General features: G+C 49.1%; 1 protein-coding gene across 1 annotated transcript; it reads right to left on the bottom strand.

Moving 5' to 3' along the window:
• Positions 1-1,604: 1,604 nt before the first annotated feature.
• ndnf (neuron-derived neurotrophic factor) lies at positions 1,605-12,512 on the bottom strand. The gene is made up of 4 exons (XM_076045506.1): positions 12,050-12,512; positions 5,798-6,004; positions 5,291-5,415; positions 1,605-3,869 (listed from the first exon to the last, which is right to left on the bottom strand). Exons 2-4 carry the CDS (start codon positions 6,001-6,003, stop codon positions 2,473-2,475), a joined length of 1,728 nt encoding a protein of 575 aa, XP_075901621.1. The 5' UTR covers position 6,004; positions 12,050-12,512; the 3' UTR covers positions 1,605-2,472.
• Positions 12,513-23,488: the final 10,976 nt, after the last annotated feature.

The raw sequence follows: 23,488 nt of genomic DNA, 5'->3' as shown, positions 1-23,488 counted from the left end.
GTACAATGACAACTTGTTGTCGACGCCTCCTTTCTGTTTGGTTGTCCTCCTGAGAATTTGCAGCATTAACATTTTTGGATCAACACAAAAATGTTTCCATAATTTGTTGTGTTTGATTCTTTTCATGCATTCTGTTCTGTTTGGTTCTTTTAAGTTACACTTTTGAACTTTCCTAATGCTAGTTCCACCATCTAGCATTTTAATAGCTTAAATTTTTTGACGGACAGCAGAAAGTAGTGCGGGTGAAAACAGGTACTTAAGTATTTAGGATGGATGCTGACTTGTTGAAGTGAATCACCAACCTTTTAATAGATGGAGTTGGCAAACAAAGAAGAAAACTGTGGAGTTTTATTTTCTCTTGCTTTTGTTTTGGCATTTTCCAACATGGCTAGGCTAGGCTAATCAAGCTATACCAACACATTGTCACATCGTTTTTGTTTGTTTTTTGATTGTTTTGTTACTTTCTCCATTCTGCACTGACAGTATTTGAGGCAGGAAATTATCAAACATAAATATGTTTGATAATTTATTTCTTTACATGCTAGTACAAGCCCTATGTGAAGCTTTCTTTATGAGAGTTCTACCTGTTCAGTCTTTTGCAACACTCTCTGCAGACAGGAGAAATGATTCAGTCGAGTGAAGGAAGTGATTTTTAATCTCAAATGTATCACTATTTCTATTTATTTGTTACTATTTATTGATGTGTGCTCAAAGTCCCTTCCAAAAAAGCCCGGATATTTTGCTCACACTGTAAGCTAGCAGGGTAGACTACTGGCAGAGGACTGTAGCAGCTAGAGCTCTGTGTATTACAGTAAGCAGTGGTGCATGTTATTGTTTGGGCAACTTTAATTTTTCAGACACAAGTGGAGGATTATACTGCTCCTATTGCCTTAAAATTAAATCACAGCTAGTTTTCGGCGTGCAAAGCCAGGGAAGAGAAGGGAAGGAAAAAAGGAGAAACTTTCATGTGCGTTTGCGTCTTAATCGACAGCATCCTGCGAAGCCACATTTGTATTCAATCAGCGCAGAGATTAGCGTGGAGGCGCAGCAACGCTGCATAAAGTGTAACTGCTTCCATGCGAAAACAAACATTAGCAGGGCACCATGTGCAACAGATGGTCTGTGCTGCAGCCTTAAACAAACTTCCAACCTACATTCCAGCCTCCTACTTTCATCTGCCGGAGCAGCTTTCAAGCAAACGTTTTTTCTTTCAAACGTTTGAAACATTTTTCTCCGACAAGAAACAAAGGAATGCATTCACTTGCACGTTGCGATGCGAGATGATTTACGAGCGTCCTTTAATGTGCGGCCCTTGGTTTTGATTGCTAATGTCGGTCGTGAACTAATCGGGGCAAAGTCCAAAGAAAAAGTCTTCAACTTATTTGCAGCAAATGCTCCCCCCCCCCACACACATCCCCACCTCCAGACTTGGCCGTGTGCTTGTCACAAATCATTTTTAGGATCCAGATTTTTCAAATCGCCAGGATCAAGTTCGGCTTATGCAATGCTCATTTAATTGCGGAGCCTGTAAACGCAAATTCGCAGCGCGGCCTTTCATCTCCTGCGGTTGTCAACTGCTCGGCAAAAGAACACGACACCCGGGGTGACAGAGGGATTACTTGTTCTATATTTAGAGTTTATGTACATGAATATTGGCAGGACATCTCTGTACACGTCTCTCTCACGCACACGCGCACACATTCACATTCATCACTCACACACACATACACGCACGCGCACACACACAGCAACAAAGTGATAATAATACACGTCTCCAGCACAGAACACATTTACAAGATGGGCTCTAGAGCAAAAAACACTGGCTGAGATACAATAAGGGAATGTCTGAGCTACACGACAACTTCCTCATCATCGTCCCACTGGAGTTGTATCATGACTGTCCTCAATGCAAAAAAACAAACAAAACACAAAACAAACAGGAGAGCGGGAAAAAAAAGTATAAAATAATTTAAATTCTTCCTAAAACCACGCAGTGAAATATGCAGCAAGAGCGATCAATACGACGCCACTGTGACTTCCTTCGGTTCTTTTTTTGGGAAACGGAAAGAAAAAAAAAACAACAACAAAACAAAAAAGCGCGCACACACCAAACGCGATGGACAGCGTCATGCAGTGACAGAGAGAACAGACAGGATGAGAAAAAAAAAATGTTCTCCTCTCCACCCCGCCCAAAAAAAAGAGAAAAAAAAACGGCGGGAGCATGATGTCACGACGACGGCGAGCACCTGACGCGATGGGCCGCACCTCTCCCTCCCTCGAGGTGCCGCGAAGAAATGTAAACATAAATATACAGGTCGATGTCTTCCGTCCGTCCGTTCAGCTGCAGGCCCATCCGCTGTGTGAGTAGTCAGTCCGTAATACACTCCTTAGTAGAATATCACTTCGAGTTAAATAAACTTATTTAATATATATATATATATTTATAATAGATTTTCTTCTGTTCAGAGTCACTTAGCAGTACTTCCTTGTTTTCACCAGTTTGCTCTGGTATTTGACCGAGTGGCCACTGTGTCCCACCACGTAAACGTCCAGCAGGTAGGTCTTGCCCGCCTCCAGGCCGGCCACCGTCTCCGTGGTCACCGCCTTCTGCAGGTTCGGACTGTGGAAGTACTTGCACAGGACCTTCTCCGACTTCCGGCGGGTCTCGGGCCCGGCGCACTGGTTCTGCTCGCGGCGCCGCTGCTCCTCGCCGTAGTTGTCGGCCACCTCCTTGCGGTAGACGCAGTACTTGTTGCGGTCCTGCGTGCCCAGCCAGGCCACGGTGACAGAGGCGCAGGTGCGCAGCTTGTCGAAGGCCTTGATGCGCGTGTCCTCGGGCAGCGAGGGGAAGGGCTGCTTGCTGCTGGGCCGCGTGGTGGCCAGGATCTTCAGGGTGGAGGCGCCTTTCCTGCTGCCTCGCAGGCGGATCAGGTACTTGGCCTTGGGCTTGCCCCGCAGCTGAAACTGCCGTATGCCCTCCACGTTCTGGGAGAGCAGCAACTTGCCGTCGCGCCTCACCTGCACCTGCACAGCGTCCAGGCAGGTGTGGACGTAGAGGGTGACCCGCTGGTGGGAGGAGACGGGCGCAAAGCGCAGGAACTTGCTGCCCTTCCTCTTGATGAACACGTCCGACATCTTGCCGTCCTTCAGCTCCACCGTCTTCTGGCGGGCCTCCTCCTTGGTGCGGGCGAACGTTCCTACATACGCCGTGCTGGTGTTGGTGGCCGAGTTGACGGCAAACACGTCAAAGTAGTACTGCGTGTCGGGCTTCAGGTCGGACACAGTGAAGATGTTCTTGTTGCCGATGCACACTTTCTGGATGTCCGCAGCCCGGGGCTTCGGCGTGTACACCCGGGATATCTTGTTGCTGGTGAGCCCCCTGTCCTTGCCGAAGCCGATGTCCGAAGGGACGAAGCCAAAGTGGGCAAAGTCAAACGGGCTGAAGTCACGGCCGGGCTTGGGAGCGAGCATGAAGGCATCGTCGACGGTCATCTTGGCCTCGGCGGCGCACATGCTCTTGAAGTTGTGCTCCTTGTTGATCACCACGCAGTACTGGACGGGCTGGCCCATCAGGGAGCCCGTGGGCGTCGGCTTCCAGGCCAAGGTGACGGTGGTGCGGCCCAGCGCCGTCACGTCCACGCGCGGGTCGTAGGGCAGCTCTGGGTAGGGCTGGTCCGACTCAGGCGTGGTGGTGGCGTACACCTTGAAATTGCTGTCCTTCTCCGTGGACAGCAGCTCCAGCTGGTAGAGGCCAGAAGGTGTGCTGCTGGCCACGTAGGATTCCACGTCGTTGCCCTTGTAGGTGAAGAGCTCGGTGCCCTCATCCACCGTCACCTGCTGCTTCTGCTCCTCCAGCGGTTCAGGCTCTCCTGCACGAGCAGAGCAAATATTCAAGTTCAAGTTCTATCACAAAGTTGGGAGATCACCCCGACCCAAGACTGCAGTATTGATAACACACTTTTTGTGCTTTTGAGCTGAATGTCTCAGAAATGTACGACAATTCACTATTTTTCAGTAGTAAGATCTGTCTTCTTCTGGTGGGCGAGCCCACCTACTGTTTATCTGTTTGTCTGGCTGAAGAAACCAAACAGTCCAAAGCGGAGTACAAAACAATTGAAGCAGCGACGCTAGCCATCTGTCCTTGCAATAGGGCTTCTTATTTAGAGGAGAAGATGCACAGGGTTTGCTAGCAGCCCACACATGGCGCTAGTAAGCTAGCCCATTAGCTGATTGTTTGGCTAGGTGCGCAACAGGAAATTTAACCCCGGAAGAGTCTGGTACCAGCTGAGCAGCATTTCAGAACACCTTGTCTTTTGATGATGAATTATTTCCAACCCGTAGTTGAAACGTGTCGACGCCGTGCGGTTGCGATGAAAAGCCCTCAGCCTCAAACGACGATTAGCCCCCCACACGCACCCTCCACCCCACATGGCAGCCTTGTTTTCACTCACAACATTCCCAAAGATCACAGCGCCGCATTCACGGGGGCCTGTGGGTGAAGCTGCGCTACAAAGAGGTGCCTTGTAGCAGCGCACCAAGCATAATATTGTGTCTGTCAACCAGGGAGCGTGCTCAGCCGGCAGACTACAAAAAATTAACACTCCCGCTGGACACGTTTTAGCAAGCGGGGGGGCACAGAAAAGGACGCGGAAGGAATTTTGCAGGTTTGCCGCGATAATAAAGTCGAGCACCCTCAGATAGCCAAAGCCAATCTGGTCCTGCTAAGAGGAATTTAATTTTTTTCTTCCCTCTCTCTCAAGTCAAAGCTTAAATATGCATGACTCTAGCAGCCTAATAAATCACTCCGTCATATTTCATCTGACAGCCGCTAAGACAAAAGGCGCAGGTGGCGCCAATGTGTTGATATTCAAATGTAAGGAGGCACATGTGACACGCTAGGAAGACGCTGGCTGGGATGTCCTCCAGATGGCGAAAAGTTTGGGGAGAGAGGCAAGGCAGAGAGGAAGACGAGTTGGAAATGCAGAGAAGGAAAGAGGAAGAAGGGCAGGCGGTTCCTAAGTAAAGGGATGCAACAGCTTTGATTCAGCAGAGTGACTGCAGCTCTGCCCTGAAATTACAGGCTTGGACCCGTAAGTGGTCAGACGAGACACCGCGGCTGTGACTTAATTAAAACCCACCCAGACACCCGTCCCTAGCATCACGGCCGCGGCTCGACACCGTTGCGCACGCCTCCGCGCGAGGCGCAGCATGTCGTTAAGCCTCCTCCACCGCTCGCCCTCACCCCACCTCCTCCTGCCCCTCCCCCTGCGGCATAGTCGGCCATCAATACCTGAAGCCTCTCCGCTGGCCTCCTCGGGCAGCTCCTGCAGCGTGAGCTTCCACTCCAGAGGAGCGTCGCACGGCGTCACGGTCACAGACAGGGGCGTGTTGTCCTCCTCCACCACAAAGTAGTACCTGCGAGTGAGAAATTTAAAAAAGGAGGAGGGGGAGGAGGGTTTAGAGGGACGGATGTTTACACGGCGTCAGTGAGGGCACTGTTGCGACGGCGGCCGGCCAGTCTCAGTCCTTGGTCCTCTCTGCTCTCTCAGCACCGGGCAAACAGACTCTCAATTACACCGACACGACTTCCTCATTTATTATTTAGCTTTTCGCATCAACATAATAGATCGCGTTCCAGCGTCGGCCGCATCATGTTTCCTCTCTGTTTACAGGAAGTGGCCATCTGCGAGTTTCGTGTTTTTTTAACCTACAGCTCAGTCAGCGGCGGAAGTTCAGGTTTCATGACAACACACGGACAGTTTGAATCAACAGCAGCTGAGCGGCATTTTGCCTTCACCTTTTGGGCGTGTCCCGGAACAGGTAGCCGCTGATCTCGGCGCCGTCGGGAATAACGGAGGAGTCGTGGAACAACGACTTGTCTCGGATCTGCATCTGGAAGAGTCCCTCGTCCCTTGTGGGCAGCTTCTGGCCCAGAGCGCCCAGCAGTCCCAGCAGTCCCAGCAGCGCCAGTAGCGCTGCACTCCGTCCTTTACACAGCCTCATTCTGGAGAAGGAGACACAGAGAGTTTCACATTTCGCCCGCTGTTCTCATGTTCAATACGCCCTGGGAATAAGGTAGAGCCCCCGTCCGTCTGTTGCCAAACTTGTTACTGAGAGACGAGGTGAGGACAGATTAGCCAATCACACGAGCCGGCCAAATGGCAGGAAACGGTTAGCAGAGCATCAGAAACGTCCCACCTACGTTAGGACCGCACACGTTCTACATTCATCCAGGATTAAACAAACATAAAAAATATATTGGGAATGGCAGGTTTTTCCTTTTTAAGAGAGTGCCGACCTTGTTTCTGCTCCATGTGCTCAGCTTGACTAACTTACCGCCGGCTAAGCTAATTAGCTCCCGCTGAGGGAGATATGGACTTGGCAAGGTAACATTTTGTGGTTATGGGGCTTTCAGACATTGTACCACATTATCAATATAGCATGAAAAATAGTTAGCATGTGGCTCAAAGTAGCTCGTATTTGCTGTTTGTTTTTTCATGAAGCTGGATTTATCCATTCTTACTTTGTGCTTGCTTTGTTTTTTCACATAATCAGAAACAAATAGACCCATGGTTTAAGAGTTTAACAATGTGGTTGGTGGCATGTGCAGAAAGCCTCTGCTGCCTTCGACTCTCTCTTTGACTTTCATCTTGATCCCGCGCAAAATCCATCTGCTTAAAGTTTTAGCCTTTATCAATATTGACACTGGCTGAGTCAATGGAGAGCAAAAGGTAAGAAGTGAAGGACGACTCGCAACGACGATTCCAGAAGAAAGGAAAAAAAGTAAATGTCGCATAAAACATTTCTTTTGTCTTTTTTTTTCATCCTGCTAACTTTCACCGGCGCTCACAGGGAGTCCGGGGGTCTGCGCCGCGGCTGAGTGCCTCTCACGTATCTCCTGTCTATTGATTTTGCCCCCATTGATTGCAGCTGATGGGAACGGCAAATCCCTGGTGATTTAATCAGCGTAATGACGGCAGATTAGCCTGATACTTTACCACCATTTGCTTCCAGCGCGATGGTGTCCTTTTAATGACCCCCCTCCCCCTCCTCTTCCGTCTTCTCCTCCTCCTCCTCCTCCTCACTTTTTCCCCCTCCCCATCGCGTTTTTTTTTTTTTTCATCAACAAATAATCTCTCAAAAAGAAAAAAAACAAAGAAAAAAACATCCCGGCCTTTTTTGTTCCCGCCGCTCTACTCTCCGCTGTCCATCGTTTCATTTCCTTCATACACGGAGGCGTATAAGTAAAACCAGAGGAGCGGCCGGCAGCTGCTCCACGAAAAACAGCTTCACGTCTGCATTATCTGCCTTGAAAAACACGCTGAGCCGAGTGGGGAGGGCGGGGGGGGGGGGGGGGGGGGGGGGGATTGCTGTGTGGGAGGAGGGTAGTGGGGGGGGGGGGGGGGGGGGGCTTGACAGATCCTGTCAGTGTCTCTGTCTGGGCCGTCACAGCCTGCCGACGCACGGCTGAACTTCACAGAGCGAGAAGGGGGGGGGAAAGCCGCCTTAGCGGTGGAACTTTGAGGTTCAGCTTCGCTCAGAGAGTCCAGATCTTTATCTCCACGGCCGGGCTGCTCTCGCTGCACTCGGTAAACGTGTCGATTGGGAACAAAGATGCGTCTATTAATACTGTAGGTGGCATGTGCAGGGTCGTCGTCGACCAATCCAGGCCACCAACCTCCTCCCACGCCCTCATCCCCTACCAACAGCGTCAGTCGCACGCGGCCACGACGGTTTTGTCATTTTCACATTAAGATTGCGGTCGGTCATGTGACCAGACTGAAAGTCTTCCACCTGAACGCCGAACCACCATCGCAGAATGTCAGAGGCCTCCTGCCGCTACACAGACCAGCACGGTCTCTCTCTCTCTCACACACACACACACACACACACACACACACGCAGGCCTCGTCAAGTTCCCCTCACCAAAAATATCCCATCTACATCTAAAAGCCCAGAAAGAACAGCTACATCTGGAGAATATACATACAAGCCTGCAGTTTAATTATATAAACGGGAAGAGTCCACAATGGCAGCGACAACTTTTGTTTAGCTGCCACTTTTTATTAGCTCGTTTCAACATTTATAGTTTCGAGCATGTGTGTGTGTGCGCGTGTGTGTGTGTGTGTGTGCGTGCGCGCCTTTCACTTTCTGCGGATCTCGCCGAGTCTTTCATTTTTTTTCGGGGTGGAACACATCCCGCGTATTCCACTTGGCAAGCCGCGGAGTCTGTGTAATAGGATTAAAGGACAAGTACGGCTTGCCATTCCTTCGCCAATAGAGGAAATGATGATTATCCCCTTTTCCCATGGCTGTCTTTGACACATCAGTACCGAGAAAATTACCCCCCCCCCCAACCCCACCTCGCCTCTCTCTCTTTCTCTCTCTCCCTCTCTCTATCCGTACTTGCGTGATCTGAGGAAGGAATCCACGCTAACAGCTTTGACCCCGCTCTGAAGTCGGGTGTCATTACAAGCAGAAAAAAGCATGTGCAGAAAGCCGGAGGGGGAAAAAAAAAAGTTTTGCACCGTGTTTTACACAGACCGGGGGTCACATGGGACGCCAAAAATACACTTGGGGCGACCCTCGATTCCAAGGGGACCATTAAAATCAAGACTGCAATCTCTCCATGATTGAAGCGAAACACAAACGTTCGACACGTGCAACAACGCGGCCGCTCGCCTGATCCGATTCAGGTGCACTGTTAGGCAGCTATTTATTTATCCGTGCGCTGACGTGGGGCATGTAGCCCGGCGTTTGTGTGCACCAGAGGGCTCCTGACCTCCGCTTTTCTCCTGGAGCTTTGTTTGCGCTGTCTCCTGTCTCTCCCGCTGCTCCACCACGAGGAGGAGAAGCCTCCTGCCTGCCTGCTGCCACATGGAGATCATTAGCAGGACAACGTGTGTGTGGTAGTAGTGGTAGTGCGGGCGGGGGGGGTAATAGACAATTTAATTTCAACCCAAATAAAGGGGCATTTCGGCCAGAAGTACGAAGACGCTGGGTGTGTTTTCCTTAAGGGAGGCTGCAGGCAGATTGATGGAGGTCCGCCCCTCCATCACCGCCGCCACTTCAGGGCCCAGCGTGGAGAGCCACGAGTGTGGGATGTGGAGCGGGCCGCCTCGGAGCCAAGTGGGGAACCGCACAGAACCTGGACCTGCGCTACAGTCAGAGAGCAGGTCTGGTGTTCTTGGACTGCTAAACAGCTCATTAATGAACTGGTGGGGACTGTGGTGGGGGCGCCGGTCCAGTGATGGAGATTTCTATCAGCTGTGTGTGTGCGTGCGCGTGCACGTGCACGTGTCCCTGTCCAAACCATCGCATTCCTTTGTCCCCCTCCTCTCCTGCTGCCTCGAAGTCTTAACAGGAGCTGCCTCTCCACAACATTACTCACAGTTTAAAGGGAAAGTTTACCAAAAAAATGAAACATCACCAATTTGGGGCCAGCTCCGGGAATGTTTTCTAATCCACATAGCCATTCTGGTGTTTTACAGGAGGAAAGAATTCCGCTCGAGCTGGCCAAAAGCTCCTCCCCCCGCCCCAAAATAAAAAACCTCAGAAAACAATCGATTTGTCTTGAAACTGCAACATTAGCGCAGTTTCTAGCCAAAGAGCCGCCCGCTCCTCTCGGTGGAGATCACGTTCCGCCAGCATGTGAACCGACCCGCAAGGGCCACATGAGCTGGGCTCCTGACCCGGGTGGGTTTTTTTTGGGCTAAATAACACAGAATTAATGTTGCAGTTTCGAGTCAGTGTTGGAACTCAAAGTTCTTCCGGACACTCGGATTGAGGCTTTGGAAACAGTACAAAAAAAAAAAGCATATGGATTAGAAAACATCGCCGCGGCCTCCATCAGTATCAGTTGGAGCCCGAGCAGCGACTGGGTGAAATCAGAACTTTTTTGGGAAAACTTTCCCTTTAAGCCCGCCGACTGTCCGCATCATCAGAACCACCGGGACGACCCAACTTTCCGTCCCTTCCTCCTCTCCCCTCACCTTCTCCTCCACTCTACTCTCCATCTCTGCAGGCGACCGCATTTAGCGCTGCATCCTGGAATGTGTCAGTGAGGAGGGTCAGGGCGCAGGGGGAAGAAAACCCATTCAGACAGGGGCGAGAGGGCTTTTTTTTTTTTTTTTGAAGGGATGGAGGGTGAGGGGGTTGCTGCTGCTGCTGTTGCTGCTGTTGCTACTGGTGGCCCTGACTGATGCGTGGGTATTAATGGGGGTGATTAAAGAGCGCCCGGAGCCCCTGGGAAAGTCATCCACCCACTGCCCATCATCCGGGGGCACGCACACACCCCAAAAGAAACGCACCTAAAAGGACGGGGGGGGGGAAGCCCCTGTGCCTGGTGCATCGTGGGAAATGAGTGTTTTGCAGGGGGTTGCTGTTGTGCTGTGCAGAGTCGAGCGGCGCGGTGTGGCGTGAGCCCCTCGGGAGGCATAATGGAGGTGGATGGCTGGAGCTGGTGGTGGTGGTGGAGGAGGAGGAGGTGGAGGCTTTCTTTTGCGACGTGAATGTAGCCATTGGGGGAGACTCGCAGGGGCGTGGATATAATGAATAATTTAAAAAGGAAGTAGAAACTTGCGTCCTTAATCTCCCAGCAATGACTTCGGACGGGTGACACAAAGCAGGGGTGGGCCGAGGGGGAGAAGAGGGTGAGACAGTGCGTTTTCTTTTTTTTCCCCTTCTTCTTCTTTTTTTTTTTTTTTTTTTACACCGCAGCCTGTCAGCGCCGTGCACGGCTACAGCACAACACCAGTGGGGAGAATTTCTTTCAGCCGGAGAGTTTTCATATGCAAATCGCGGTTTAGTTACGGTATGCGGCGACGCGCGGACCTTCCCCACTTTAAGACTTTTTCCTCTTTTTTTCTCCTCCTTTTTTTTTATTGTTGTTGTCGCTGCGACTCCTGCTGCTGCTGCTGCTGCTCATGATTCATTCTCCTGAGAAAGTAGAGGAGCTTGAGTCCTCCGCTAAATACAGTTATTCAACTATACCCCCCCCCCTCCTCCTCCTCCACCACCACCACCACCACCACCGCCACCACCTCTTTCCCCGGGTATGTCTCTCATTAAACACGGTCTCTCGCAGGGGGGGCGGGGGGGGCATGGCTCTCACATGGACCGGATGAGACGAGAGAGAGTAGGAAAATATATAAATGTATGTATATATTACACCCCCTCCGCCGCCCCCACATACCCCCCTCACACGAGCTGGACTGCAGTCTGCAGCCTTCGATCAGTTCTCCAAAGGAGAATTTGTGACAGTTTGCTCGCGCATCGCTGCGCTCCCACAGGTGCGTAAAAGCGGCACAAAGGGGTTTTCCAAAAATGAATAAATAAATAAATAAATAAATGTAAAAGAGACCCGGAGAGTCTCTAATCATGTGTGAATAAATGATGAGGGTTTGTTCTCGCGTCACTTTGCAGCTTTTTTTTTAGGGGAAAATAATACGGCGCGTATTGATAGATCGGCCCCTCATTGGCTGCCGCCGTGTCACCCCTGGGAGCATGGGAACTCGCTCCGAGGCACAAAAGCGAAGCCAGCCTGTCCCGGGTTCATCCTCATCGGCAGCAGCCGCAGCCGCCACCGCCGCACAACAACGCCATAATAAGATGGCATTATGGAAGAAGAAGAAGAAGAAGAAGAAGAAGAAGAAGAAGAAGAAGAAGAAGAAAAGGAAAGAAAAAAGAAAAGAACAAACGAGTTTGATGTCAATTGAAACTTTTTTTTTTTTTAAACTTCCCGGAGTTGTAAAACCGCAGTAACCTCTTCCCCTGCCCGCTCTCTGCCCCCCCCCCCGGCAGCCGATTCAAAGACGCTCGGCGAGCTGGATTTATGGGGAGGTTTTTAAAAAGCGCGTTTAAAAATAAGTCTGAGACAAGTTGAATAAAAGAGTGGGGGGGAAATAGAGAGAGGGCGAGGGTGTGTGTGTGTGTGTGTGTGTGTGTATGTGGGGGAAAGAGAGGACGTGGATTCGCAGAAGTTAGCGGAAAAGAGGCGCACGCGAAGAAATGAGAGAATAAACCCACCGTGGTGGTGGTGAGATCTTACCTTTCAGAAACCTTTCGACGTTTAATAAAGGATGGTGGTTGCTCTCAAAAGTCAAAGAAGTGGCTCGCGGCTTTTTTAAAAAAAAAAAAGGAAGAAAAAACAAAATCGCAAGAGATGGGGGGGGAAATAGCCAAAGTTGCGTCCAGTAGTCCTTCAGTTTTCACCTCTATTGTTGCAGCAGCCGATCAATCGGATTAGAGCAGCGCTCTGGTGCGCGCACGCAGTTTTCCTGCGGATTTAACTGGTCTCTGGTGGGCAGGAGTATGTGTGTATGTGTGTGTGTGTGTGTGTGTGTGTGTGTGTGTGAGTGAGAGAGAGTGTGTCTCTGTGTGTGCGTGTGTCAGTGGGTATCCTGAGTGCTGGCAGTGCGTCCCTCCCCTGCCGCGCCGCTGCTATTGAAACCTCCACTGGATTGGAGGCAAAAACTGGTGCGAACTCCTCTGCCGCTCTCAGTGGGAAGAGTCCGAGAGGCAGAACCAGCCCACTGCCTCGACACGCCACAGGACTGGGGGGGGGGGGGGGAGCAGGAGAAGAGAACAGACAGATTTACTCCCCTGTATTGACCCCCCCTCCTGCCACCCCCACCCCCTTAATAAACTCCCACCAAAAGAATCTGACACGTTCCTCATTGTCACACAGACGGATTTCAACTCTAAATCACACCAGGAGATGCCGTCATCAGGCTGATTTCTTCTGGTGCAAACAGTGGGGTTTCCCCTTCTTGACTCCCCCCCCCCATCCCCTTTTTAATTTGCAGACTGTTTACTCTGATGCTCGCTGGAAATTATAACTTTGGGCTGCAAGCAGGCCTGCACGCAACCCCGCAGGGCTGTGAGGCATGTTTTATCACGGTGCTCCTGGGAGATAACCTGCTGGGTGAGCGCGGCGCGGCGCGACCGCAAAGTGCAAAGGCGGCGAGGTGGCACGAAAGACGAGAGCGGGTTTGTGTAGGTGTGTGTGTCTGTGTGTGTTGTGAAAATAAGTCGCTGATCAACTCTGGGAATAATCCCAGGGAGGAAACGGAGGGGTTGTTGCGTGCAGGCGGGCTGAGGACAAATATTTATCCAAGATAAGAGCCATTCATCGCCCATCCGACCCCCCCCGGATTTATGGCCCTGCATGGGGGTCCGTGTCCGAGGAGGGGGGGGGGGGGGGGGACAATCTGGGTGTTTCAGAGGATGCTGCCGTTTCCTCCTTCTGTCTGTCTGTCTGTCTGTCTGTCCGTCTGAGACCTTGGAAGTGCTGCGGGTTGTCCTCGGCGCCCTGCTGGGTGGCATCTTCATCTGGGTGTCTGGCTCAGACAAAAGAAAGTTGCAGACCCTCTCAGATGAGCTTCTGTCGCAGACTAACTTGACAACGCAGTCGCAACGTCATCCGGCTTTTAAAGAGATGTGACATGTATGCAAAGGGAGGCTAAATATTCGTGGGTTGTTTTTTTTTAGGTTACGCGGAGCTCAGCGATTTTCCGTCTGGTTAAGTTTGTCAGCGAGCAGCAGAGCACAGGCGCAAGTCATTACCGCCCTCTAGCGGCTGCTACGAGGAATTCAAGGGCTCGGCGAGAAAAAATATATTTTTATAGTTTTATTTCACTTTTTTTTTATTTTTGGCTTTGGATCAATAAAATCAATTGATTTGACTTACAAAAATAAATATATTAAACTCCACTGATTTGATTTCAATGAAAGCACACATTTCATTTCATCCCTCAACCCCATCAAAAGCTTGGAAAAAAATGTCAGAGAACATTAGAAACTTTGGGTTTTCCTAAACTGTTGAGACTCCACACATGAATCCGCAGGCCTTAAAACAAACGCTGAGTCTAACGTGTCTTCGCTACCGCACGCGCTGTAGAAAAACAGAACTCAATCTCAGGAAAAATACACACGCACACACACACACACACACACACACACACACAAACACACACACATCCAGAGACCCAGCGCTCGTGCCAGAACCCTGAAAGTGTATCCACACCAGGGACCTGTCAGTGCAGATGGAGGAGAAGACAACTCTCCTGAGTGACTGTAAACCTCTGTGATAGTTCACACCGTTTTATAGATTTAATATACTTTTTTTTTTTTTTTTTTTTTAATGACAAACTAAAAAGAATCATACACACACCAACAACTCTGTTCCAAAACATGCACTTAGTTGCTGCTAGCCTGTGCTGTCGGAGCCTGCATGGTTAAAAATGTTGGTATGATGCAGATAATGACACGCTTGTGGATTTGCATCTATAAAATTTGTTGACTGACTGAACGTCTCCAAAGGAACGACGTCTGAGCTGAATTGGTTAAAGGAGCTCATTCTGCCATAAATCAGCCATCAGCCGACAATCATGACAAATTGGGTTTTCTTTTTATTTACTCCCTTTTCAACCACCAAGGCGGCTGCGCGTACATTTTTTATAGGACAGTCGTGCTGTGACAACGAAGGCATTTGTTTTTAATTCGACTGGATTCGTTTTGGGGCGGTGAAAAGCACCACAAACCAGCTGAGACAGCTCAGTAGCAATGAAAAAGAGGGGGGATGGAGAAAACTCTCTGGCTGTGAACAGTGTGAACTCAACCTGCTGAACCACCACAGCTGTGATTAATGGCTCGTTATCAGTGGGCGAAACCTGAAGATTGGAGAGGCGGGGTCAGCGGGGGGGGGGGGTTTACTGACTCGTTTGCAGTTTGATTATTTGAGTCGTTCATTTCACTAATCTTGTTCCCTCCGCCCTGATTGTTTTCACACCTGCCACCACTGATCAAGGCGGCGACTCTTTTGTTCTTTTTCACCTTCTTTTGTAGGCACCAAACGACAAACCGGGAAAATGTTGATTGTGCCAGAAAGGAAACACACACACACACACACACACACAGCCCGGCCTTGAGCCTGTTGGCTCTGAGTGCGGGCTGGCAGGCGGCGGGCGGGCGGGCTTGACACCGTCCGTCACCCCGGCAGTCAGAGCCCCCGCCAGCCCGGGCAGCTTCAGGTGATGCATTAAATGCGGCGAGGATGGAGAGCAATAACTTAGCGGGCTGAAATGAGCCAGGAAGCTGTTATCTCGCGTCCATTTAACACGTCCGAGAGGCTTTAACTCACGCAGCGAGGACGGACGAGGTTGGCCACCTTCTCATAGCGAGTTCATCATTAACCCGGAACAGAGTGAAGACCCTAACAGTGTCCTCCAGGCAAACATCCACTCTGTAAACATCTCTCCCACACTTTTTTTTTCTCCACCCTGACCTTCTCTTTTGACGAGGGTGGGGGAAGGCAAAGCACACACAGCATTTAGAAGTAAGCTTCTGATTTCCACACTTGACGGAAAGTTACATTTGTTTCACGTATACATCAGGAAAAAAAAGCTCATGGAAAACATTTAGAAAAGTGCAGGCACTTTCAGCAAAATTTAGATGGGGATTTGACAAACCTTGTATCACTCCACATGTTTTCTCACGAGTTGATCCTGTCTCAGAGAGCTCGAGGCTTCCTGCTGGTTGCCTCCTTGTCTTTAATCACTACATCCTGTAGTGATTCATTTAACTGGTAAACCCCTATGAAAACATTTTTTTCCACCAGGAAAAAGAAAAGCTGTTCTTGAAAATGGCGAATGGTTCTGGCACAAATCGCCAGGGGCACAGAAAGCAATTTTGGGTCCGGTAACCAAAAATCAGTTTGAGCCCCTCCGATACACAGCACTATCCTCTGGGGACCCCATGACTGCCGGGCCCATGGAATCATCCATGTTTCCCAAACCCCTTAACGACACTCAAGCAAATAGAAAATAGCCACAACTGTTCACTAAACTAATTAGCAGCAGCCGCTTCCTGTATTTCTTTGTCTTCTTCAGTGGATTTAAGGGGGAACATGTGGGCAGATTGCGCAGCGAAATCTCGCCAATCCTGCCGGCCTACTAGGCAACGCAATCGCAGCAATTGCGCTAATCTCATTAGCAGCATTCATTGTTTGCAAGCTCACAGTCGCTTCCTCTTCCTCTTTGTTTTCTTCTGTGGTTTTTTTGATGGCAGCTGGCAGCTTCCTGGTTTTCGTCACAGCTGAGGGGGAGCTGATCGCTCACACAATAGCTGAAAAACAGCTTTTAGATCGGAGAGTTTTCAGGATGACTGAGTGAGATTTAACATTTGAAACAGATTCCAGTCGCATTCCAAGGTTGTGCTGTTGGAGCACCTGCGCTAATCTCTTCACAATAATCTATTTACAAGCTCGCAGCCGCTTTCTTCTTCTTCTTCTTCTGTGGCTTTCTTCTGACAGCAGCTTGTACCTGTCGTCTCGTCCCGTCTTCATCCAGACTGGCATTCCATCTGCATTAGCGGATTAGTGTCAAGTCGACGCTTCCCAGCTCCTTTTTACCGTCCTCTCTCTCTTTCTCTCCGTCTCTCTTTCTTTTTCAATTCAAACAAAACTCAGAATTGGCTGCTGATTACATGGCAGTGTGATGCTGAAAGCAGACGTCAACCTCAAAACAGAGTGCATGGGAGGAGAGGAGAGCGGAGGAGAGGCGAGGCGGGAGGTTACAGTTCAAGGGAAAGAATGAGGGAGGAGAATGAGGAGGATGGGTGATGGGAAGGTGGGCTGCGTTGAGGACATCCTGTGAGGGGTTTTCTCTCCTAGCGTGTGCGTGTGTATGTGTGTGTGTGTGTGTGTGTGTGTGTGGGTGTGCCCACCTGGCCAACAAACAGATACCTCTGTCAGCTAAAACTAAATGAAGCTGTGCACGGAGATAAGGCCGGGGCCCTGGAGGGTTCCAGCCTTCAAAAGGGGGCTGTTTCCCTTTGAGTTTTGCGAGGCAGACGGATCCATTATGTCGCCCGAGATGGACGCAGATAAACATACATCTGGGTGATATACGGAGAGCTTCAGCATTTTCTAAAATTAGTCCACAGGCTATACTTTAACTTACTCATCCGCTGCTTTTCTTTAAAAGCTCCAGCGGGGGCTGTTCCTGCTGCTGCTGCTGCTGCTGCTGCTGCTGCTGGTGGGAAGGGGTGAGGGCCGAGGGGAGAGGACACTAAAAGCCACAATTGGAAGCAGATGAAAGAGGACACAAGTGAGGAGCACATGTCGTGTCAGCGTCTGACTTCCTATCATTATCCAATAAGAGAGCGCCGCTGTCAGCGTCCGACTTCATCCTGTTATCCGGACGAGGGGACGGCATGTCACGCAGCGCTGCCCGAAATACTCGCAAGGGGAACCGGGCGGAGGGGAAGACATAAACAGTGAGCAAAGTTTAGATTCACAATCAGAGACGCACACACGCGCGCGCACTCACGCCGGCGCACTCAAACGGGAGTCGGAGCGTGAGGCTTTTTAGTGAAACTCTAGAGCGCCGTCAGCCTTCAGGCGCGGTATGTCGGCTGTAAACACAGCCGAGAGGGGACGAGAGGAGGAAGAGGAGGAAGAGGAGGAGGGGGAGGATGAGGAGGATGCCCCCCCCCCCACCCCCCCGCCTCAGCTCTGCTTTCTGTCTGCAGGCGGGGAGGACGAGCGGTGTTGCATCATCTGGTACCTATTCGACGACCGCATCCAACCTATCTGCAGCAATCCAAACAGAGATTTAAAATGAAAAGAGGGGAAACCAAAATACACACACACACACACACACACACACACACACACACACACAAAAAAAAAAAAATCAAAGCCTGTTCACTCGGGCTTGTGATGTGTTCTGCATTAGGCCCTCGGTGCACCGATATTGAGTTACTGACTTTTATATCAGACTGTTAGCCGTCACGTTGCCTGGGTTTGTGATGGCGGACTCAGATTGGCCGCCGCACGCGTTCAGCCGTCTGTTGGCTGCGGCAGCGACAGATAAAATCGCTGCTCAGTGAGTGTTGGATGCTGTGCAGCGACCGCAGGTGTTTTTCAACCAGTAACTGCATTTTAATGGATTTTGCATTATTACACTAAATGATAGTAATAATGCTATTGCCATGCCATGAAAATAATGGCTTAATGATGCCAATCAGAGGAAAGTAGGTTGTTTTGGTGAGCGACTCCTCCATCCATCACTGGTTTGACTCCTAGTTGAGCCTCAATACTGTGTAACATGTTTACATGTACTTCATCCCATAAATAATCCATAGCTGAACCAGTTCCATTAATTCATCGGGATGTTGTGCTCTTTGCTTTTGCACAAGTCTGAGTTCCTGGAGATCATAAGGGGCAGCGACTTATTCAAAGTATTCCAACAAAAATCAGCGTCTCTTGACTTTTCAGACAAACTGTGTTGAAAAACACCAGTATAGAAAACATCCCTTTGTGACGTCATAATGGACATCGATACATTTCCCACGTTAGTGACATCACCACCCTGTTGGCCCCTCCCTCTGAAAAAGCCTTGTTTTTATCCCCCTTCAAACATTTGGAATGTCAAACGAAGCATCAATTTTTGCTGGAGGCTGTAAACAGAGGGCTGAATATGCTTCGTTTGTTTGTTTGTTTGTTCACTTGATTGGTTTACTTAGGGTGTTTTCACACCAGGAAAGTCCTTTAGTTCGCTTTCTTTGGTCCGTGGTTCGGTTGGGTGCGGTTCCTTTTCACATTGCAATTTTCGCAAAGAGTCCCAGGATTTGACAACAAACCCACATGTGTGCTAAGATCGTGCAAATCATTGGACATAACGGTCCGGGGGGGCGGGGTAACACGGTAAAATACGGAAACAATCGTGGATCTCCATGTTTGTTGACTCATGTTCGCCTGACGGTCCGACGACGTGCTACTAAACTTTCTACAATGCTACCAAAACATAATTTCCCATAATGGTTGTGGCTACGGAAGCCTGTGACGTGTAAAACAGTGTGTGATTTCACAACTGGTTCGAGCCACGGTGCGGTCGATCTCACACATCAACCGTTAGTTCTTTTGGAAGCGAACCGAGACCACCCCTCCGGCGAGGTCTCGGACCGGCTGTTTGCTCCGGACCAGAGTTCGCTGGTTTGTATTCACACCAGGCCAAAAGGTTCGCAAAAGGGACTTTTTTGGTTTAGTTCGAACCAAACTGGGCAGGTGTGAATACGCCCTTATTTTCAATCCACTGGAGTCCAGAATTAAAAACAAGGATGTGAAAACTGATTATTCAGATCCTTCAACGCTTGCTCTGCAAAATAAGACTTTTCCTAATGACTCACAGCTCATTGACTCAATGACTCACTTTGTTAATCAGTGCAGTTTCCTCCCTTCCTTGTTCTCCCGTCCGCCGCCACCTGAACCTCATTTCTCCCTCCTTCACGGGCTCTTTAATCCGTTTCACCTGCTGCCGTGTTGCCAGTTTGCCACTTCACCTCTTTGACACTTTTCCCACCGGTCACAGCCCAGCTGCTCGTGTGTTGCCTTCTCCCCCTTTACTTTTTGTTTTGTTCGCCTGCTTCAGCTGCAGAGCCTAGTGACCACCGAGTGACTTCTCTCAGGTTCAGGTCATAAGATTTCTTTTGCGGGGGAGGTGGAGGCCTCATAATGGCTTCATGTGCATGTTGAGCCTTATTTCTTATGAGAAGCCCGAGTTCTTCGGGGTAAAATTTAGGGTTCTAATAACTCACCACCGATCCTCGGTCACACGGAGGGAATAAATCTGACGTCAAGTTTTTATTTCCAACATATAAAGAGCGAGATGATCCTTTGAAAGCCGTCGCAAAGCCTGTGTTTCTCATTTCTCCGCCACAGATTCAACAACACAGGATTTTGGCTCAGATGTTTTACGGCGCAGTGGGGGGGGGGTTTGGGGGGAGCAGAGAGCAAACTGGAAAGTAATAAATCACAAATTCCAAAAAGTGGATACATTTGTAGCGCGCAGAGACGCTCAATAAAACGTGGCCGAGGCATCAGTTTGCACTTTAGAACACATCATCATCGTCATCATCATCATCATCATCATCATCATCATCATGTCGAACACTTACAGGGTGATTCTAAATCTCTTGTCGATTGGGAAAAAAAAAAAAAACCTTCGAGGTTTGATGGGGAGGGAATGTTGCAAGCGTCACGGAGAGCGGAGAAAGCCCAGCGAGGTGATCAGACTTTATTAGATTTGTTCTGTGGTTGTCAGGGGGAATTTCTACAAATATACAGAGAAATCCCGACTGTCTGTCGAGGAAGACTTTGGTTTGATCCCAGAGGAGCCTTTACGTGGGGAAAAGGCCATAAAAATCTGGTCAGGGAACATTCCAGCAACAACATCACAGTCCACTGGAGCACGCCACGCTTACAGCTCAAATATGAAATGTATAGAAGACAAATTCATTCAGCACAAACATGCATGCACAACGATCAAAGAATCACAGGGACGTGGAAGACAAAGTTACTTTTATCTGGGCTGCAAAACACATGAATTCAATGCTTCACACAAAGACGTTTCACTGGTTTTATTGCGGCAACATAAAAGTCAAAGCGGCCTCAGAGAATCTCAAGAATCCAGTCACCAAGTCCCGAGTTTCCAAACAGCCAATTTGTGGTGGCCTCTGGGTCATACTCAAGATAGCACTGCCCCCCTGTGTTCAGATTGGAACACTGCGGTCATTGTTATTCGATTTCAACCATCCTTAATCATGCGTAGATACATTATAGTTTAGAACACAATAGCGTTTCTGTTGGTGTACGACCCCGTTTCTTTTACTGAGTTGTGCTAAAACACATTGTTCTCGAAGTTAACCCTTTGTGACATCACAGGGGGCATTGCTACCTCCTTGTTTTATAAAAACGTGGAAGATGCAGCAAAGCAACGAACAACAAGCTCCTCACAAGCCATTACTTTCATTCAATATTGGTGAAAAGAGACACTACAGCTCAAACTTTAATGTTGCCATTTTAAGCAATGCGAAGGAAAAATCTTCTTGCGTGGCCTGCTTCTCAAAAAGTTTGACCTGCAGAAGACGCCATTATGGACGAGGCTTATTGTGACATCACCAGGTTAGTGCCCAGCGCTGGTTCCATCTTCTGACCGACTTGTTTTGTTGCTTCCCAAACACATGAAAGGATCAAATCATCCGTTTTAGCAGGAGGCTTTAAACAGAACAGCTAAAAATCACATTTTCCAGAGACTTACATGGGGTGGATTGCTCTGTTTTGGTTTGGTTTTCCTTCCATACCTATAATTAACCATGTGAGTATTTATTGGCGTGCATCTACAGGGATAAACAATTATCTGCAAGTGGGTATCACAACCTCTAGGACCAAAGATGTCACAGGAAGGAGCGGAAGCGAAGCGTCACATGATCACCACACAGGTCGCTCTCACCTCTCGGGGCTTTCAGCCACGGTGCTTTCCACTGACTCTCCCATCTCAAACAAACGCTCAGGATGCCATCTGGACCAGCTGCCTGTCTCCATTCACCTTGCCTGGTGTTTTACTGAAGCTCTTTAGTGAACAAACTGTCCAGCTGAGCTGCAGACGAGTCAACAAAAGCCGGAGGAGGGCCGGCTGGGGGAAGGGCCTGTTTACTAGACACCAGATAAAGCCTGTGTGCTCCCACTGGCCCGTGGCTGTCACCTGGGCGGAGAACAAGGCCACACTTCCACCTCTGGTGCACCTTCTGTTGTATGATATTTGGCAGAGGACAATAAATATTACCATCATACTTTAGTTTTACAAAAAAAAAAAAAAAGAAAAAACAAGATATTCCTATTTCAAAGTTTCTTAGTCAATTTGTAAATGTTCAACTGCTTTGCAAATATACTACACTTAACTTGGGTTTGGTATTATAAAACAGACCATTGTTATTATCTGTATGTAATAAAATCGTATACTATTTGAAATTATAAAACAGAGCCTCACTTAAGCAAACACTGGAAACATTCCGGATAAGAGGGTTGGTGGGTTTTGGGTTTCCAATTTATCCTGCAGTTCACACTTTATTCCACTAGATGACAGTAATGCACAGGATATATACTGCTCATCGTCTTCATGAGTAAAGAGGGAGAAGGTCATAGGAGATCAACTGGGTTGTGGGTGAGATATTGGTCGGTTGTTTGGTTGGTCAATCAGGACACAAAATTTTAAACCTGTATTGAGCTTTAAATGCAAGAACTGACATGTCGGAATTTAATATGTGCAAGGCTGTGTGCAATTTGTGCATACATGTAAAAAAAGATAGATAGATAGATAGATAGACAGATAGATAGATAGATAGATAGATAGATAGATAGATAGATAGATAGATAGATCTACACCTGCTGGCTTCCCACAAGGCATCTGGAGGGCAGAGACACATGTCACCATTGACCTCTGACCCCCAGCTGCAGCCCTATTGCCAGGGACACTTGAGATGGCCTCTGACAATGCACACACCCTGCACACACACATGCGCGCACACACACAAACACACACACACACAGGCAGCTTATTACATTACCTGCAATAATGCGGCAGTGACAAGCAGGTGCTGCGCGTGTCTGTGTGTGTGTGTGTGTGTGTGTGTGTGTGTGTGTGTGTGTGTGTGAGAGAGAGAGAGAGAGAGAGATCAAGCATCCTCCCTGTTTCTCTTTCAAACAGCATGAATAAAAACATCCCTATGTGTCTGACAAATGCATATGTAAACAAACCACAACCTCTTTGTGTGTGTGTGTGTGTGTGTGTGTGTGTGTGTGTGCACATCATTAGTTTATTTATGTGCAAATAAACGCCCTATGGAAAGCAGAAGGCTGCAGGCTGTTGTCTGTTGGTGCGAATGTTTGCTGTTACAACACAACATCTCTGCCTACCGTGCAACAGCCAGAGGGAGATTTGCCCTGACATTAAGATAACACCGCCTTTGCCTCTTCCTCCTCCCTTTGCCTCTCGCACACGCACACCCAAAGCCGTAGCCAGGAGACAAGACAGATGTGATGGGGACACAATCCCTGGAGAGCACTCGTGGGAATATCAGGGACGGGATTAGCGTTGAGCCACAGCGGCTAGTCGGCCGCTCTGCGAGACAAAGAGGAGCAGAACAGAATCGACCAACGCTGATCAAAGTTAACATTAATGGAGTGGAAGGTTGGTCATTTGGAAAAGCTATCCACTTGTGAGGTCACTCGTAGCGTCCCCTGTGTGTTTTCAAGACGTGTAAAAGCCTGCCAGATGCTCCTGGCTGTTTTTTTTTTTGGGGGCCCTCAAGCCTTTAACGGACCACGTAATCAGTCCTGCAAAAGGGCCATAAAATGCATATGTGCAACCTAAGATCTCGCAGAATAACGCAGATTGGAAGAGGAGGGCTTCCTATTTGATTGTGTCCTCATCTTAACAAAAAATAAGTGAAGCTGCAAAGACAAAAGGAGTTTTTTGCACGAGAGACAAACTCGTCTGCTCGCCGACAGTGTGTCGTTTTGCTTCAAAGTTTTAGGGGGTTCAGCACTGACGTCGTCAGTGACACCTCGGGGCCACGCACCTTGTGCGGTGAATGCCGGCGTGCGTGCATGCATGCGGCCGAGATGACTGTTTGCAGATGCTTTATC

This window comes from Nelusetta ayraudi, unplaced genomic scaffold (genome assembly GCF_046127955.1).
Source record: "Nelusetta ayraudi isolate G7.1 ecotype Tasmania unplaced genomic scaffold, CSIRO-AGI_Nayr_v1 ptg000084l, whole genome shotgun sequence".
Taxonomy (NCBI): domain Eukaryota; kingdom Metazoa; phylum Chordata; class Actinopteri; order Tetraodontiformes; family Monacanthidae; genus Nelusetta; species Nelusetta ayraudi.
The sequence above is the reverse complement of the archived record's forward strand: the minus strand, read 5'-3'. Positions and strand labels throughout refer to the sequence as shown.